This window comes from Nesoenas mayeri (genome assembly GCF_963082525.1).
Source record: "Nesoenas mayeri genome assembly, chromosome: 18".
Classification (NCBI taxonomy): Eukaryota; Metazoa; Chordata; class Aves; order Columbiformes; family Columbidae; genus Nesoenas; species Nesoenas mayeri.
Window position 1 is genome coordinate 10147007 of NC_137566.1, and position 16038 is coordinate 10163044.

General features: G+C 46.0%; 1 protein-coding gene across 1 annotated transcript in view; it reads left to right on the top strand.

The window, feature by feature from the left end:
• Positions 1 to 16038, top strand: part of COL5A1 (collagen type V alpha 1 chain) — a gene marked incomplete at its 5' end in the record, with an annotated part of 136414 nt that overhangs the window by 85487 nt on the left and 34889 nt on the right. The window contains 12 exons of the mRNA XM_080355703.1: positions 116 to 169; positions 1047 to 1100; positions 2044 to 2088; positions 4844 to 4897; positions 6085 to 6129; positions 6731 to 6784; positions 7407 to 7451; positions 8599 to 8652; positions 10957 to 11001; positions 12577 to 12630; positions 13662 to 13706; positions 14435 to 14488. Of these exons, the coding sequence (XP_080211829.1) occupies positions 116 to 169; positions 1047 to 1100; positions 2044 to 2088; positions 4844 to 4897; positions 6085 to 6129; positions 6731 to 6784; positions 7407 to 7451; positions 8599 to 8652; positions 10957 to 11001; positions 12577 to 12630; positions 13662 to 13706; positions 14435 to 14488 (603 nt within the window). The remainder of the gene's footprint in view (positions 1 to 115; positions 170 to 1046; positions 1101 to 2043; positions 2089 to 4843; positions 4898 to 6084; positions 6130 to 6730; positions 6785 to 7406; positions 7452 to 8598; positions 8653 to 10956; positions 11002 to 12576; positions 12631 to 13661; positions 13707 to 14434; positions 14489 to 16038) is intronic.

Below are 16038 nucleotides of genomic sequence, written 5' to 3' on the forward strand. Positions count from 1 at the left end.
TGAAGGCTGAATGTCTGAGGGAGAAAACGGATTCTTCCTTGACACAGAAAGGAAACAAATTGGAAAGTTATTCAACAGCAGGTGGGAACGTATACTGAACTGTTTTTTCCTCTAGGGTGACCGAGGGTTTGATGGCTTGGCTGGTTTGCCTGGTGAGAAGGGAAACAGAGTAAGTTACCTTGCACTTGTCTTTTGACCACTGTCTGTGATGGAACGTTGGCGGGAGGAGGTGCTGGATGGCACCTATTGCTGGGAATGAGCCACAATGGTCCAGTTAGGAGAGGATGAGTAAGAGCATATGGGGTGTCCCAGCATCCTTCCCAGGATCAGCATCCACATCCTGGGAAGCTGTGAGATCCTTCTGGGATGGCTTGAAATTGGGGAGTGGAAAAAAAATCACTTTAATAAAATGCAGACTGAAAAATAAAGCAAGAAGCAAGACCTGCTTTTCAACAGTGCAGTCATGGATGGAGATTGCCAAAAGCATAATGGGATTCTTCTCTTTGCTTTATAATTAAACAATGGGGAAAAAATGTCAGAAGTGTGTTATTTTGGCAGGCTGTTCATGCCTCCCCTCCCTGGAGAGCGCAGCCATTGCTTTGTAAGGCAGGGGAGTGTTTGAACAGCGGAGATTACATCGTGATTACAAGCTACACAGGAAAGGGAGGACGGTGCCCGAGAGAGATGCTTAATCAGCTAGAAATGGAACAGCATGCCTTGGGTAAAGCAGTAACTGTGTGCAGAGCCCCAGCTCTCTCCTGAAGGAGCTACAGGACCTGCTCTGTCCCCAGACCCTGGCTGAACTAGTACCAGTAAGTCCCATGAGCTCTGGTCCTTGGAGGACGTTGGTCTGTTGGTGCTGGAGCCCTGAGCAGGAGGAGGTGGGCTGAGCACAGGGAGGGGAACGGGGATGGTACAAGCACCTTCAGCACATGGCACAGACAGAAAAATCAAGCCCGTCGTTTGGTTTATCAATATCAACCCAATGTTTTCCATTGCCAGAGGCTCTCTGCCTTCTCTGAAGCTTTTTCTGCATTTCTTTATAGGGTGAGCCGGGCCCCCACGGACCTCCGGGAGCACCTGGAGAGGATGGGGAGAGGGTGAGTCTATCTCTGGATTCGGCAGTCCTTTGAATTCATAACAAACTCCTGTAAACAAGAAGCAGATGTAGTATCAGCCAGAGACATGGCAAGAGAGACAGAGCACCAGCACCAGTCCTTGTGTCCTGGGGATGCTGCAGTGAGGGGAAAAGAGAGTAACGAGATGGCTCTAATCCCCTTCCACGATGTTTTCTTTCCACCTATGGCTATTTGTTTCCTCTGTAAAGCACAGATAATAACACCTTCCTCACCATGAGGTTGTGAGGATTAATTAATTGAGCTGTAAAGTGCTTTGAAGTTGAAAAGACCAAACCTGTATCTTGCGGGGGAAGAACAAGTGTCTTTAATCCTAAAGAGAAAAAGAAACCAGTCGAGGTGTACGGGGAGAAAATCTTGAAGGGGATAAATGGGAAGAGGAGCATGAATTTTAGGAGAAGAAGAAGGTTTACAAGGGCTGGCTACTGGGATTGATTTTCTAAGAGGGAGCATCAGGTTTTGGGTGATTTAAAAGCAACTCAAGGGAACCACTGTCTAAAACATCTGAGCATCCCTAACTTGGCTAAATCCCATTCCCAGGGCAGCAGTCCCATGGTGGCTTCCCATTCAGTTTGGTACTAAATCTTGTGGTTATTGATTTACATGCCCTGAATTGTTTCTATAATATCTTGTCTATTAGCAAAATCCATCTTGATAAACATTGACATGAATTATGAAGTATCCTTACAGCATTTCTAATCCTCGGTAAATTCTGCACACACAGTATTAGTCTCCAGGCTTACGAGGTCTTCCTTCTGCACGCCTACCCTTTTATTACTCCAGGGGAGCTGGTTTGCTGTGTGATTATTATTTAACAAGAACGAAACACCTGTGATGTGACTGAAATATAACTGGTTTGTTCTGTCTCTTTTGCTGCTTCTCTTACTGCACCTTTGCTGCTGAGCAGGGAGATGATGGAGAAGTTGGACCCAGAGGTTTACCTGGAGAACCTGTGAGTACCTCTCGCTTTGGCTTGATTTACAGCAGCACCGCTTTGGGCAAGGTCTTAATATGATAACACTGGTTCAGGGGTCCTGTGGGGCAGTTTTTCTGGTGCTAAACAAGATACCTGAGGTCTTGTAGGGTCTGAGCTTCTCATGCTGAAGGATCGATGTGAACAGTTCATACAGTTATCTTTGTGTAACAACTCTGCTTTCTGGCCTTTTTTTTGGTTTATTTTTTGTATTTATTTTCCTTAATGAGCAAAATTGTAATTGATTTTTTTTTTTTATTGCTCCCTGGGTAGCATTTGAAATTTAAACCCGATAACTTTAAATTTAAGCTTAGCTTAGATTGGTCTCATACCTTTGCTGAATGTATCCTTCTTTCAGATATGTTATTTGGGATTCAGGTAAGTAGGCTGGGGTAGAAATTATGCATGGTAAACATATGTGAAACACAGTTTTTGTGAGTGTTCATGGCAAATTCCAGTGAGAAGTGGTTTTATGTGCTATTGCCCGGGCAATGGCAGCAATTAGCCGTGCAGTTCTCTCGCCTGCACACTTGATTTTGTGCAGTGTGAATGATCCCATTTTAATCTCCAGATGAAATGCTGGTGGGATTGAGCTCAAGAGGACACTTGTTCTGACTTCAGCGGGGTCAATATTCTCTTCACAGTGCACAAAAGTTGGTAAATCTGCAGAGTTTGTCAGTGTTTGGGCCTCCACGTGCTGCTGCCACGGAGCAGCTGAACCAGCACTAGTGAGGGAGGGAGTTCCTGGTCCTGATAAGGTTAAAAGGAGATGCTCGTGGTGTCGAGCAAAAACCTCCTGGTCATCCCAAAGAGATGTTTTCAGTGAGTGTTCCACTGATAAGAAACAGTTGGGTTGACAATTTGAGACTCTCAAAGCATTTTTTTTTCCCCCAATAGCGAGTATTTTTTACTTCCTTGGCAATGGTAACTCGGCTTCTGGCTGCCCGTAGGTTTTTGTGTGTAGAGCAGTTGTCGGCTGCTTATTTAATCCAAAATGCATTTCCTTTGTTATGAAAAGAACATTAACTCTCTATCATTTACCACTGGCTTTGCTTTCAAAATATCTTATTTTGTTGTTCTAAGGCCCAGCGTGGTGGCCTGAGGGTAATTGATGGGAACTGTTGGACACACTTCATGTGCAAAAGGGAAGGGTTGGCATTTACGGACTCACTGGAACTAAATTATAGACGAGATGTCTGATTAACTTCTGGAAAAGATTAATCAACCCAGCTATCTCCTTAGCACATGTCTAAGCAATAACTTACGGGTTATTAACTTCTTAAAAGCATTTATGTGCTCAGGTAACGCAGTAACAAAAGAGGAACTTAACTGATGATAATGCATGCAGGGAGGTTTATTTTTATTTCAGCAACATGAGTAAAAATATCTGTGATAGCCAGAGGAAAGGTTTAAATTGCATTCCAGGAAACTCTCTGCTATAAATATATACAATTTAAATCTGTATGTTTGCCTCTTTCTCTGCCCCGAGCCACAAGAGGGTCTCACCAAATGTAATGGTAACTTAAACTAGTGGTGGGATTTAAAATTGTCTTTCTCTTCGTCCTGCTCCATTTCCTTCCAGTTCCCATCGCCAGCTGATCCAAGCAGAGTTTCTGCTCAGCTGGGGCTCAGCGTGCGGAGCTGCTGCCCATGAAGGTCTCTGGTGGCTGGGATGGACCACCCGGTCCCTGCATCCAGTTTGTGCTGCAAACTGCTTTTCTATTGCAGGATCAAAAACCCCACAGCCTCCGAGATCAGACACATTTTTAACGTCTCCTATTTTATCCTGTAGCGTATTTCATTTTAATTCCTCTGTCCTCTCTGCGTCATAAAAAAGGGATGTATAATATTTGGGCAGACAGATAAAACCACCCACCAATCAAGGACAATTGAATGGTGAACAAGCACCATCCTTATTAATACCCAGAGCTCCCCTGCAGTCCCTAATTTAAGAAAGAGTTTGCGCCTAAAAGAGGAGCTTTCAGATCTGCAGCTGAGCACACTCAAGACCCCCCATCTCTTTCCTTTCAATACAAATCCACCTAAAGGCTCAAGGTAGAGGTGGTGCCAGGGTGTGATTTGCAAATTAATACAATTGTCCTGCCATGTCTCTGCTTATCCAGTGTGATCCTCCAATCCCTGGAGATTATGCAAGGTTAAACCTGGTGAGGAAGCTAGGAATGGAAAGAAAACACCATGATACCAGAAGTCCTGACTGGTTAAGGCTTAAGAACCAAATGCCATTGAAAATAGGTTTTCAGCCTGCAGCATAAATATATTTCTTAGCTTTGTGGAGTTCTGTAGGTCATCAACGATAAATATTAAACCTGGAGAGATTTTGAAGTGCTAACCCTAATGACCCATTACTGGTATCAGGTCACTCTTCATAATACTCCCCAGCTAGAATGACTTGGCTGCAAAGTGTTTTGCATCACTGTGTGCATTACAGGGTAATCCAAGAATATGATTAAATTAATTAAAAAAAAAAAAAGGTGGTTTCAATTGGCCCTCTTCCTACCCAAAGAATAAATGCCTGTGCCTATATTATTTATCTTTATAATTCAAGGGTTCCTCTTACCGGTTTGTAAAATTTGTTACTGCAAAACCAACAAGGTCATTGCTGTGCAGCTCTGACCTTCCCCAGGCAGAGCGATGCTCGGCTGTGCTCAGGCTCACCCTGATCCATGCTGGGGGTGTCACTGGGAATGTTAATGCTGTTTCTTTCCCCCAACAGGGACCTCGAGGGCTGTTGGGACCGAAGGGACCACCAGGACCCCCAGGGCCACCGGTGAGTTCGGGGCGCTGCTGCCCTCCTCAGCTTTGCAGGCACAATAACCTGTCCCCATTAGTCATTCAAGCAGATGATACAGCTGCATAATTTTATACATCTGTGCAAAAAAAAAAGAGGAGTGGTCAAAAAAATATTATGGCTCAGAGTCCATATTCTCCCCCATTTTCAGTGGTGTCACGTCCATTTACAGCAGCTCAAGCTTTGGCCCACCTGAGTAAATATTAATGCCTCACTCAGGCCGAAAGGGAAGAATGAGAGTTATTAACACAGTGGCTTTGCTATTAAATTTTGCCTGAGGGCTGGTGAGACTTTAAAGCAGTTTGCTCATGTTTCGGGTGAAAGCTGAGTAAAGAAGGTGCTGGTTTTTATTTGGGAGACAGTCACCTTATCTGCCGTGCGCTGCTGGAAGTGCTGACGCAGGGGCTCTCTCCGTAAATCACTGCAGCTCACTGAAGTCCCAGAACTTAAAAACTGAAACCCAGGCTCCTGCTAGAGCTAAAAGGGTCAGCATTTAATGGTGAGAGCTGTGCAGCCCTTAACCCCTCCTGGGACATAAAGACATCTTCGCTTTGAGCTCCTAGTCTTGCTGAAATTTAACGAGGTTTTGGGATCTGCTCCAAAACTCAAGGATGTCGTTACACACAGATAAGTTGCCTCACCAGAGCAAAACTATGGCAAGGGAACATCTCTGTTTGACCATGTATCATGTTCACCCCCTTAACGAAGAAGCTCAGGGTGCATTTGACCCCAGCTGCCTTTTATGGTCAAATCCTAATTTTGGCACGAGGCAGCACAACCCCATTGGCTTCACCTGCTGCCGTATTGATGGATGCATTCACGTCCTGAGCAAGGTCTTTTGACCAGTCCTTCCTTTTCATCTGTTACTCTACTCCTGCTCGCTGTTGGAGATGATCAGCTGCGATACTTAACAGGGATTTGCTCGACCTGGTGCTGATTCTGTCTCACAGGTTAAACCAGTGGGGAAAACACTGATATGATTTCTTTCAAGTGTAAACTGGATTTGTGGAATTGACTGCTTTACCAAACACCTTGAAAATTGTGCCCTTTCCACATGGTCCAAAGTAATTCCTGAGGTTTTGTCATTTTTAATGGCAATTTCTCTGCTTTTGTGGTGCAGGATAACAGGATGTTTTCTTAGTGCTGTTTTTTCAATCCTTTCTCAGGGTGTGGCTGGTATGGATGGACAAACAGGTCCCAAGGGGAATGTGGTAAGTTCTCACTGCACATTTTACAGATGGTTCAGATATTATATAGAGCAAAATGTAAAATGTACTCTATTAAATTAGATTTGCTAATTGCTTTTTAGCCTGGTCCAGATTCCTATCAGAGCCTGTGAAAGCCACAGAGAGTATCTTCCTACAGCAAATGGATGTTAATTTATTATAATTTCTGATGGAATTACACATTATTTCCCCATGAAAGACCAAACATTTTCATCAAGATATGTGTTGTCCTAATGAATATCAAAATATAGTAATTTAACTGAGAGGGGAAAAAAAAAGTCCTTTATGTGCCTCATACTCTGTACTAATCAGCTGCAATGGGCTCCCTGTGGAAGAGCCCAATGCAAAGCCAGGTTGTGTTAAAGCCCAGCTCGGCTCCTTTGAGCTGCATGTCCATGCAGAGAACCGAGTTGTGCCCTAAAATCACTTCACCCCTCCCTGTCCCACCGCGGAGAGAAGCTGTTTCCCTTGCCCAGGAGCTCTTGGGTACTGGTGGTGGGTTAGAGGAGGTGTCAAGATGCTGCGGGAGGGTTCTGGCTCTGCTCTCACCTTTCCAGCCTTCAGCTGTGCCCTTGTCTCCTCACAGGGTCCCCAGGGCGAGCCGGGTCCCCCAGGACAGCAGGGTAACCCAGGTGCTCAGGTAAGAGAAAAACTCATTTTCCGATGGGTAGGAAAAAGGAATGATAATTTTGAACATGCTTCACTCCCCTGCGGAGGCACGGACCAGCAATATTGAGATTTGCTGGGAACTGGCGTGATGATACATCGCTGGCCCGAAATCTTTCTGAAAATCCTCCCGGGTTTCACATCCCCCCGGTTCTCACTTGGGTTTTGCTGCTGTGATGCGAAGCCAAACCCAGGTCCCAGCAGTCTCTTTGGCCGAGTCGCATCTTGTGGCTCACGTCTGGTTTTTAGCATCCCACGCTCAGGTTGCTCCGGAGCCAGATGGGAAATACAGATGTGCAAGCCTTGTTGTCAGCTTTCTCCACGGTTCTCAGCAAGTCTCGCTCCTCCGAGCATCTCTGTTTCCATGCTGGGGATGATCCCGGCTGCACACGGCGGAGCGGTGCAGCTCTCCAGAGGGGCATGCAGCGCAAAAATGAAATGTTATCGTCTCTTGCAAGACATTTTGAGAATGAATGGAGCTGGGGAAATCCCCAGCCATCACAGGCACTAGAATGATGCTCAGCTGAGGTGCTGCCAAAATGCGTTTGGAAGGAGTAACTTGTTACTTAATGACCTTAGCTTTTTTCTTTTCACAGGGTCTTCCAGGTCCACAAGGCGCGATCGGTCCCCCAGGAGAAAAAGTACGTTTAAATACTGACTTAAGACAACTGTTGCCATTAATATGCATTTGCTACTTCAGCTGCTCCTTTGCCCCATATGCAACATCTGTTTGCAGCCGTGTCTATGAAAGTCTAATGCCTCTCATTCCAGACGGAAGAGAGACAAGAAAGCACAGTTTACCTCTAATTCATAATATTTGCATTCATTTCCCCTCTTAAGAGAAACATTTTGAAGGCAGCCTATGGTAAAGCATTAGGAGAGGACTGAAAATTGTCTTTTTTTATGTGGGCTAAATGCCTGGAAGTCTGAGCGGGATGGTAATGGGAAGAGCTGGAGGATTTGGCTCCCTCTGCCTCCTCCCTGCTGCTGCTGTTGACGTGGGGCAGGTTGTGGCCTCAGTTTCCCCCAACAAGCTCTGGAACCATCAGGATTTAAACAAGGGGAACAGTTTTGCCTACAGAGGAGTAATTCACCCGGTGTTTGCTCAGCTCCCGGTGGGTAAAGACACAGCGTGCGTCCCTGGAGAATCCCACTCTTGCCTTGACAGCGTGCTGTGGACCCCAATTATGGATAAATCTCCTGCAAACGAGCCCATTAGCAGTTCTGCCAGATAAAGGGCTCTCTGGTTTCAGTGCTGAGTCACACAGCAGCCGTGGCACTCCTCGGAGGTGTGAGAAATCAGGGGGTTGCTTAATTAAAAAGGTAATTATTGAACGGTGTTATAGCAGCAAGTGCAGTCAATTGGAGCAGCTCCACTTGTCCTTTGCCAGTGAATCTGCTTGCCATTTGTCACCACAGAATGGCCATTTCTTGGTCCAGTGAGCCCCATAGTTTGATATCCTCCAGCTTGTGCTTACACACGTATGCAGCATCATGCCCTTTTGCAGGACAACAGCTGGATGCTTCGTGTCCCTCTGTCTCCTGCTGAGCTCTCATTGCTGTGTTGTGTCTATGGGAGATGCTGATAGCATCTCAGGGTGCTGGGAGACTCTGCCCAGAGAAATAAGCAGAATCTGACAAGTAAGTCATAGCAATTTTTCCATCAGAATGACCTCTCTGAAGCCTTTCACAGCTAGGAAGAACAAGAAATGTGTCTGAAAAGCTCCATCCTCCAATGCTCTGGAGACCGACCATTGCAGCTGTTGATTTTGTACTGTTTGTTTTTAGGGGCCGCTGGGCAAACCTGGTCTTCCTGGCATGCCTGGTGCAGATGGTCCTCCGGTAAGTTGTCCTCTCCTGGGTCTCTGCTTGGCACCAGATTCTGCACCCACCCACCGCAGGGTGCTCCGTGGGCTCGTGCACCCGTGAGCCTGCAAGGTTGGGCTCACCCTGCCCACATTTTGGCTGGATTGAAGGATCTGAGTTTGAGAAGTCCTGGCCTTGCTCCAAGCTTTGCTCAGCCTCTCATCGCACCACGAGATACTTCTCACCATCTCTTCGGGCCTTTCTTTCCCCTTCTCCTGTTTCTCCCCTTGGTTTTAGGTAGGTTGGCAGCTCACCGAGGTGAGGATGGTCTCGCATGTGTTTATTCATCCTGCAGCACTGGCACAGTGTTGTCCTCATCTCGCTCGGGGCCGCTGGGCACTGCTGCAGAACGGTGATAAGAACAGGTTGAAATTGCCTGTCAGCTTCGTGTTCTTGCAGCTTCTTCCTAATCCTACTTTAAACATCATTTGCTCCTTCCCCTGGAAATTGGTCTTAGAAGTCTTTGACCTTTCAACCTGATCTCATTTTTACACACCTCAGAGGCATCTGGTTTTAAGAATGACAAATGGGAAATAGTTACATTCCGCTAATGCAGATGCAGAGTATGGCAAAAAAAAATTACATTTCCCACCCTGAGATTATCATTCCTACAGAGGGCACTTCGAACATCCGTACAATTGTTAGCTGAGTCAACAGAGCAGCTAAAACAAAGCCCACAATGTCTCTAAGGCTGCAGGTTTCGATGTGAAATTCCTACAGCAGCCTCCAGGGAAGCTGAGCTGGAGAAGATGCCAGGTCTATTTTTGTACAGACTGATGGCTGTGAGACCTGTGACGCTGAGCACCTGTGGGTGTGCGTGGACACAGTCCTTTGCCATGTACAGACAGTTTGTAGGTTTGTGGGTTGCTCAGTCGAAGGACACCCTCCCCGCACACCAGTTCTTTTAATAGAAATTGGTCTTGAAAGACATCTGAAAATTCCCCAGGGCCTGAAGCATATCGCTGCGAAAGCCAATTGAGATTTTGATCTTAGCAGCGGTAATGGAGATGGGCAGTTTGGAAATGGGCATGATTTAGTGTAGAGCGGACAAGGGCTTTTGAACTCTTGCCGCACGTAGATTTTGCCTCCCCCAGGGCGCAGATATCAGGAGCTGAAGGCGAGTGTGGTTGGATGATCCCCTTTGTGCACTGATGCTCTTGGTGCCATTTAAACTCACAGATGCAGATTGCATTTTCCCCTGCGTTTTGTTGATGTATAAATGACAGCTGTCATTTTGTTTCTTTATTAAACCAGTGTGTTTTATGAAATCTGTCTTGCCTGACACCGCTGTTCCGGAGACTGCTGATGGAAAATAGTCTTGTGATTTTACTTGTTATATTGCTGGAAAGTCATTTGTGTATTTAGAAGGGAGTTTAAAAGTAAAGAAGTCACTGTGTGCAGAAGTTTTTAGTGGCTTTAGAGGAGCTGGATGTGTTCTCATCATCTTTATTTAAAACTAAAGGTCCCTGGGTGTGCAGTGAGTGCCCTCGTAGGGAGCCTGTTGCTTTCATACAGATATTGCCAACCAAAGAGTCACCTTCCATCCTTTGCTCCGCTTTGTCTCCAACAGTAGGAAAATTAACACTAAAAACTACTTTCACGGATTTCCCCCATTTCTCACTAACCCTCCAAGCTACATCTGAGGCAGTTCATGCTTTTGTTTTCTACTGACGGCAACCCCAGCGAAAGGCTTCTAAAGGACTATGAATGAGAATGTGTTGGAAACTCTTGGATGTTGAGTTATTCAGCATCTAATCCCAAGAGGAATGCTGGCCAGTGTCCAACCAGCCGCTGTCTGATGGGGATGCAGGTTGGCCGAGCGTTTGTCATGGGATCTTGTAATGGACTCTAGGAATTAGGAAATTAATGAGGGGCTCTGACCAGTCTGGGCATCTTGTGATCTCCACAAGTCTGCTAGCACACACAGCTAATTTTGTCTGTTTTCCTGTCTGCGAAGTTTATATGGTGTTTGCTGCTGAACTCCCTGGGGTGTTCTAATAGGGGAATAATATTGCAAAATGGTTTGTGCTTCTCTGCTGAAAGGTGGTGAAAAGTAACGGCGTAAAATAACCAGGTATAAAACCACCAAGGACCCCAATGGGGGAAGCTTTTCTCATACAAGTTGGCTTCAGGGAGGCTACTCATATCAATAAGAGCTTTCTGGAGAGCGACTCCTCTCTTACAAATAAACCACAGCTTCCTGAGTGTGCTTGTTGGCTTCTGAAGCGTTAGATGTGCACTAAACCATTTCCCTCTTCTCTTTGTCTCTTTTATTTGTAGGGTCACCCTGGCAAGGAAGGTCCTCCTGGAGAGAAGGGGAGTCAGGTAGGTGTCAACCTATTGTCACCATTGAGGGGAAGGTCATGGTCACTGGATGGAGACAGATGTTGGTGGGGGTGAGGGGGTGGCCAGGCATCTGGGGGATGTGGGTCAGTGCAGGGGGCAAGAAGCAAGCCCTGTTGAAATTTGGAAGCTGACCCCAGCTTTTATCTGCTTGGGAGCCTTTTAAGGTGCTTGGGCTGGTCTTTTCTCAACTATTCCCAGCTTTCGTGTCAAGTAGCACTCCACAGTCCAGTGGATGTGAAAACTAAAACTGTGAACAGAAGCTTTCTCTTAATCAGACAAAAATATCCTTCATGACACAGGGAATGCAGAAAACAACTCTTTTTGTATTCCTAGTCTTCCTTTTTCTTCCCCTCCCCCTCAAAGTCTCTCTTTAACAATATATTTGCGAATATTACTGGAGGCTAGAGTCCTTGAATTATACAGTCGTCCGTCTGTCCAGGAGATTTACCATCTGCTTTCCCGCTGTGCCGCACTCAGTTGAAAAACATTACATTTGTCGAAAGCCTTTGATTAGAGCGCAGTCCAGTTTGATGGACGTCCACTCGAGCTCTGCTCGGGTGCTGCACGGAGCACAACCCGCGGCTGCAGCTGTTTGTCCTCTGGCATCACACGAGGCAAAGAATCCAAATGCTGGTCTCTGCAGAATATGAGAAGCTAATAAGCGGTTGTGCTGATGCTCCTTGTGCCGGGAGATGCTCAGTGAACGTTTAGGTGATCTCGGAGCGGGGCTGATGCTGCAGGTCTCCAACCAATGCACGTGCGACGTCCAGGATGCTGCTGGACCCATCGGCTCCATCTGGCTGTCAGGCTGGAAAAAATCGCCTGTCTCAGGCTGGGAGCAGTGGAAAGGTTTTTGTTTAGTTAGGGAATAAAAGCCAATGGGGTTCAATAAAGAATATGATTTATATGCAGGTGTAAGACAGTGTTCCACGGCGGGGGGAAGGACGGTTTTTGCAGGACATGTATCAGGCGCCGTGTCCAGCGCAGTTCCTGGTGTCTCCAGGGATTTGCAGCTTTCAGTGCCAGAAAGGAGCTTTGTGAGCATCTCTTCTCCTACAGCTGAGGCCAAAGGACATCACCCAAAGCTTGTGCCTCAAGCGATAACTCCTGTGATCATCATCACGAGTTCTCCTCGTACAGCAAAACCAGGATAGTTTGGGAGCAGGAAGACAGCAGAACATGTTCTTTCCCTCTCAGAGAACTTGTTCTTTTCTTTAATCTGAAACACAAATCACCATTCTTACGTACAAATTCTCTTTCTAACAAGTTGTTGCTGTCTTTTCCTCTTTTCCTATAATACGCCATTGGCTCAGCCCTGTGCACCTGCATGGGGTGATCTTCCTGTAGTGATATTTTGAGCTATTTTCAGATGTCCATTGCCATTTCTATGTAGTCTAAAGCAGCCAGATGCCTGGGAGATAGACATATATATATATATATATGTCTATAGTATATGTGTGTATATATATATAAAAAAATATATATTTCTTTTTTACACACACCCTCCTTATTGCTGCACCTTTGTGTTGATTTTTGATGTGTTTTTCACCCCAGGGTCCACCAGGCCCTCAGGGCCCCATTGGTTATCCAGGACCACGTGGAGTCAAGGTGAGGAAGATGGAAAAACAGCGTCCATGGTGTTGCTTGTTCAATTTGAGTTCTCTGGTGGGCACAGATGCCCTTTGAGGATGCTTAGGACCGCCACTGACCATATTTACTGCTCAGGCAAACCTTCGTCCAACCTCTTGCAGGTCATGAGGGTCCTCTGCTTTCCAATAAGCCCTCCTAGCATCCTTCAGCACTTTGTAGAGATTGCTCTTTTAATTCTTTGGAGGCATGGCTCAGTCCCATTCCAATCATTTCCAGTTTACAACCGAAGTAAATCTCAGCCAGAATGTGGAGACTTTAACAAGGCCTGTTAATAAAACAAAATAGCCTGTTACTAAAACAAAGCAAGCTTTTCATGTTGCTGATCCAAAAGCTTGTTAGACAAAGCCTGGGCATCTCAGCAATGTGCTTTTTGGCTGGACTGAGTTCCAGCTCTTTCCTCGCTCCTGCTGCCTGCAGCACTTACCTGCTGATAAGAAGGCAGTGGGTACTTTGTTCCCCATTCAGCTCTTGCTATTATGCCTATCAAGATGTATTAGTTCAGGTGCATCCCAAAGGTCCAATGAATCTGCAGGGATCTGTGCTAGCAGATACTAACACAGCTTGGGGACCAGCTGTAGGTGAAGTTAAGCCCTCTTAAACCACTTTATATTTTTTTTCAATAGCAGAAACCCATTTGCTGTTCTGGCTTCAAAATTTAAGCAGGGTGTCAAAATTTAAGCTGCTTTGTCATTTCTTGCAAAATTGTACAGTGAGACGTAGTGGTCCATTAGGGAATGGTTGGCTAATGTGTTTACCACTAAAGTGAAACTGTTCCACATTAGAAAGGTCTAGAGAAAGTGTGTCATTCACCAAACAGACAAGGTTCTGCTTCCTGCAAGCAGTGTTCTATTAGCAATATGTTTTGGAACATCACAGTTTGCAGAGATACCCCTGTCAACATCGGAGGAAGCCAAAATCACCATGATTAATGGTTCTTGACCCTTAAGCTTACCTATACCCTTTTAACATCTTGTTTTCTCCCCTGCAAGGGAGCAGATGGTGTTCGTGGACTAAAAGGCACCAAAGGTGAAAAGGTGAGTTAACATTGAATGTTTGGATTGACTTTTCTACAGCCTCTGAGTATTTTTGCAGACTGGTCCCTCACGATGCTCCCTGGGCTGTTTTCTCCTGCTTGAGGGTGTTCTCTTAGAGCAGAGGGACTGAGCACCCCAAGGACTGATCACCTCTTTGGTTTTGGAGCAGACACAGGCTGGGTTCCTTTCCCCAGCAATTTGTTAGCAAAGCTGGTCCTTTTAGTTGGGGAATCCTTCCAAACTTTGAAAGTCTTTGTGGGAACTGTGTCGTCTTTGCCTATGAGAGAATTGCTGTAGGATAAAATAAATTATTGATTTGAGCTGTGCAATTAAACCTTGGCTGAGAGAAATATTGCCACTTTCCTAGAGGTTGCCTCAAAGCATGGTGTAAAACATCCTCCATGCAAATAAAACCAATTGTACTTCAGAAATAATTGGTTTCCAGTACTGGCAAAGTGTTATTTTTCACTTTGGGGCCAGATTTGTCATCTTGACTTGCAGATGGGATGGGATGGGATGTATGGAATACTTACTGTGATCCTTTGGGTACCTTGGTGGCCGCAACCTGGTTGGGTTTTTGTGCCCATTTGTGCACACCAAACACTTAGAGAAGCCGATGGGATGGGCAATGGGGCCCTCCTGGTAGGGGCCATACAGTGAGCTTAGAGAAGCCTTTTTGTAATTATTTTTTCATCTATCCACCCTGTTTTTTCCCCTCTGATATTTAGGGTGAAGATGGATTCCCTGGCTTCAAAGGTGACATGGGCATCAAAGGAGACCGGGTAAGTGTCTGTGACCAATGGGACCTGGTAGGGCTTTGCCTTTCAAGCCTGGGCGTTATCATGCAAGTGCAGCTCATGGAGAGAGACGCTTGTCAAAGTCCTTCTGGCACATCCTGTCCCGACTCAGGAATTTCATGTTCATGTCAAGCACAGCAGCTGTAAATCCTGAAATGTGCTAGTCCTACCTTGAAGGTAAAATAAACAGTAATAATAGAGGGCTCTGTCTTGCTGCTTTGACTGCCAGGATTATTGCACAATACAGCTATATCATGTATTTATTTCCAGTATCTCTTTTCCCCCGTAATATTCCATTTAGGCTCTGGTAGGCATCTTCATTTGCTGAGCCTGATGTTCTTCCATACCATCAACATGAAGTGTAAAGTTACCGGGGATACACTTCAATAGAAACAAAGAGCAGTGCTGTGAAAACTGCCAGGGGTGCAGTTTTATATCAGACTCGTACCTTTAGCAGCAGGACACTTTGCCTGGTCACAAAAGTATCTAAAATCAGTGGAACACACTGAAACACCTGAAAAAACAGGTGATGCTTGGATGTGTGCAGCAGCTGCAGTCTGTCTGTCCATCCTCTGCCCCCAGCCCTTGGGGACAGGGGACTGTCCTTGTCCCCTCTGAGTGGTGCATTGTCTGGGGATTGCTGTCCCTCCTGAGCTCTGAAGCTATTCCAGGGATCAAGAAAGCTCTGCTGTTGTTCATCCCTATGTTGAAAGTAAAAATGAATGCCTTGTGTGAAGTCTTGTAAAAGTGGAAATGAAATGCTCTGTTTCTCCTGGTGATTAACTGTGTCATTAAACAGTTAAAATAATTGCAAACTTCCCCAGCCCCCACTTCCCACCAAGGAAGAAGGAGCGAAGGTGGCATCCTGGGGAGGTGGCTCCTGTCAGACAGGCACAAGCTCCTTCAAACAAAGCTGGTGACTCCAGTTCCCACCAGCGAGCTCTTTGTGTTTTGTGATGGGCTCTGAAAGGGCGAGGGGCACTCGAGAGCCCCGCAGATAAATCTGCGTCCATCCAGCTCTTGGTGAGCGAGAAGAAGGCCGTCTGTGTTCGCAGCATGGAAGCTTCTCCTGTTACCGTGCGCGACAAAATGACAACTGTTGTTTTGTGTGCCAAAACCTGCAGTTGTCACAACAATTCACGTTAATAGCTCGGTCCTCTCCGCTCTCAGATTTCCTAATGATTTTCAGCACAAAAGCTCCAGCCCAGTCTTTCTTCTCCAGTTACCCAGTTTAACCCTCAATTAAACACTTCCCAGGTTTTGCTTGTGCATCAGACTGTTATTTGGGAACCGGGAGGTGGCTAAAAGGGTTGGTTGCAATCAGAGCTAATGAAGGCTGTTTTGGTGGAGAGGCGCCGCGTGTAGATGGGATAATTGGGCCACGGGAAAAGACGCTGTTGTGGGAGATAATGGCCAGGCTATGTGAATGAAAGCCCGGTGTTCTAATAATACTCCGCAATTTAATGTATGACAGTCTCATCTGGGGCTCTTGGTGAAGACCAGCTTTCTCCAAGAGTTGCTTTAGCAGCTCCATG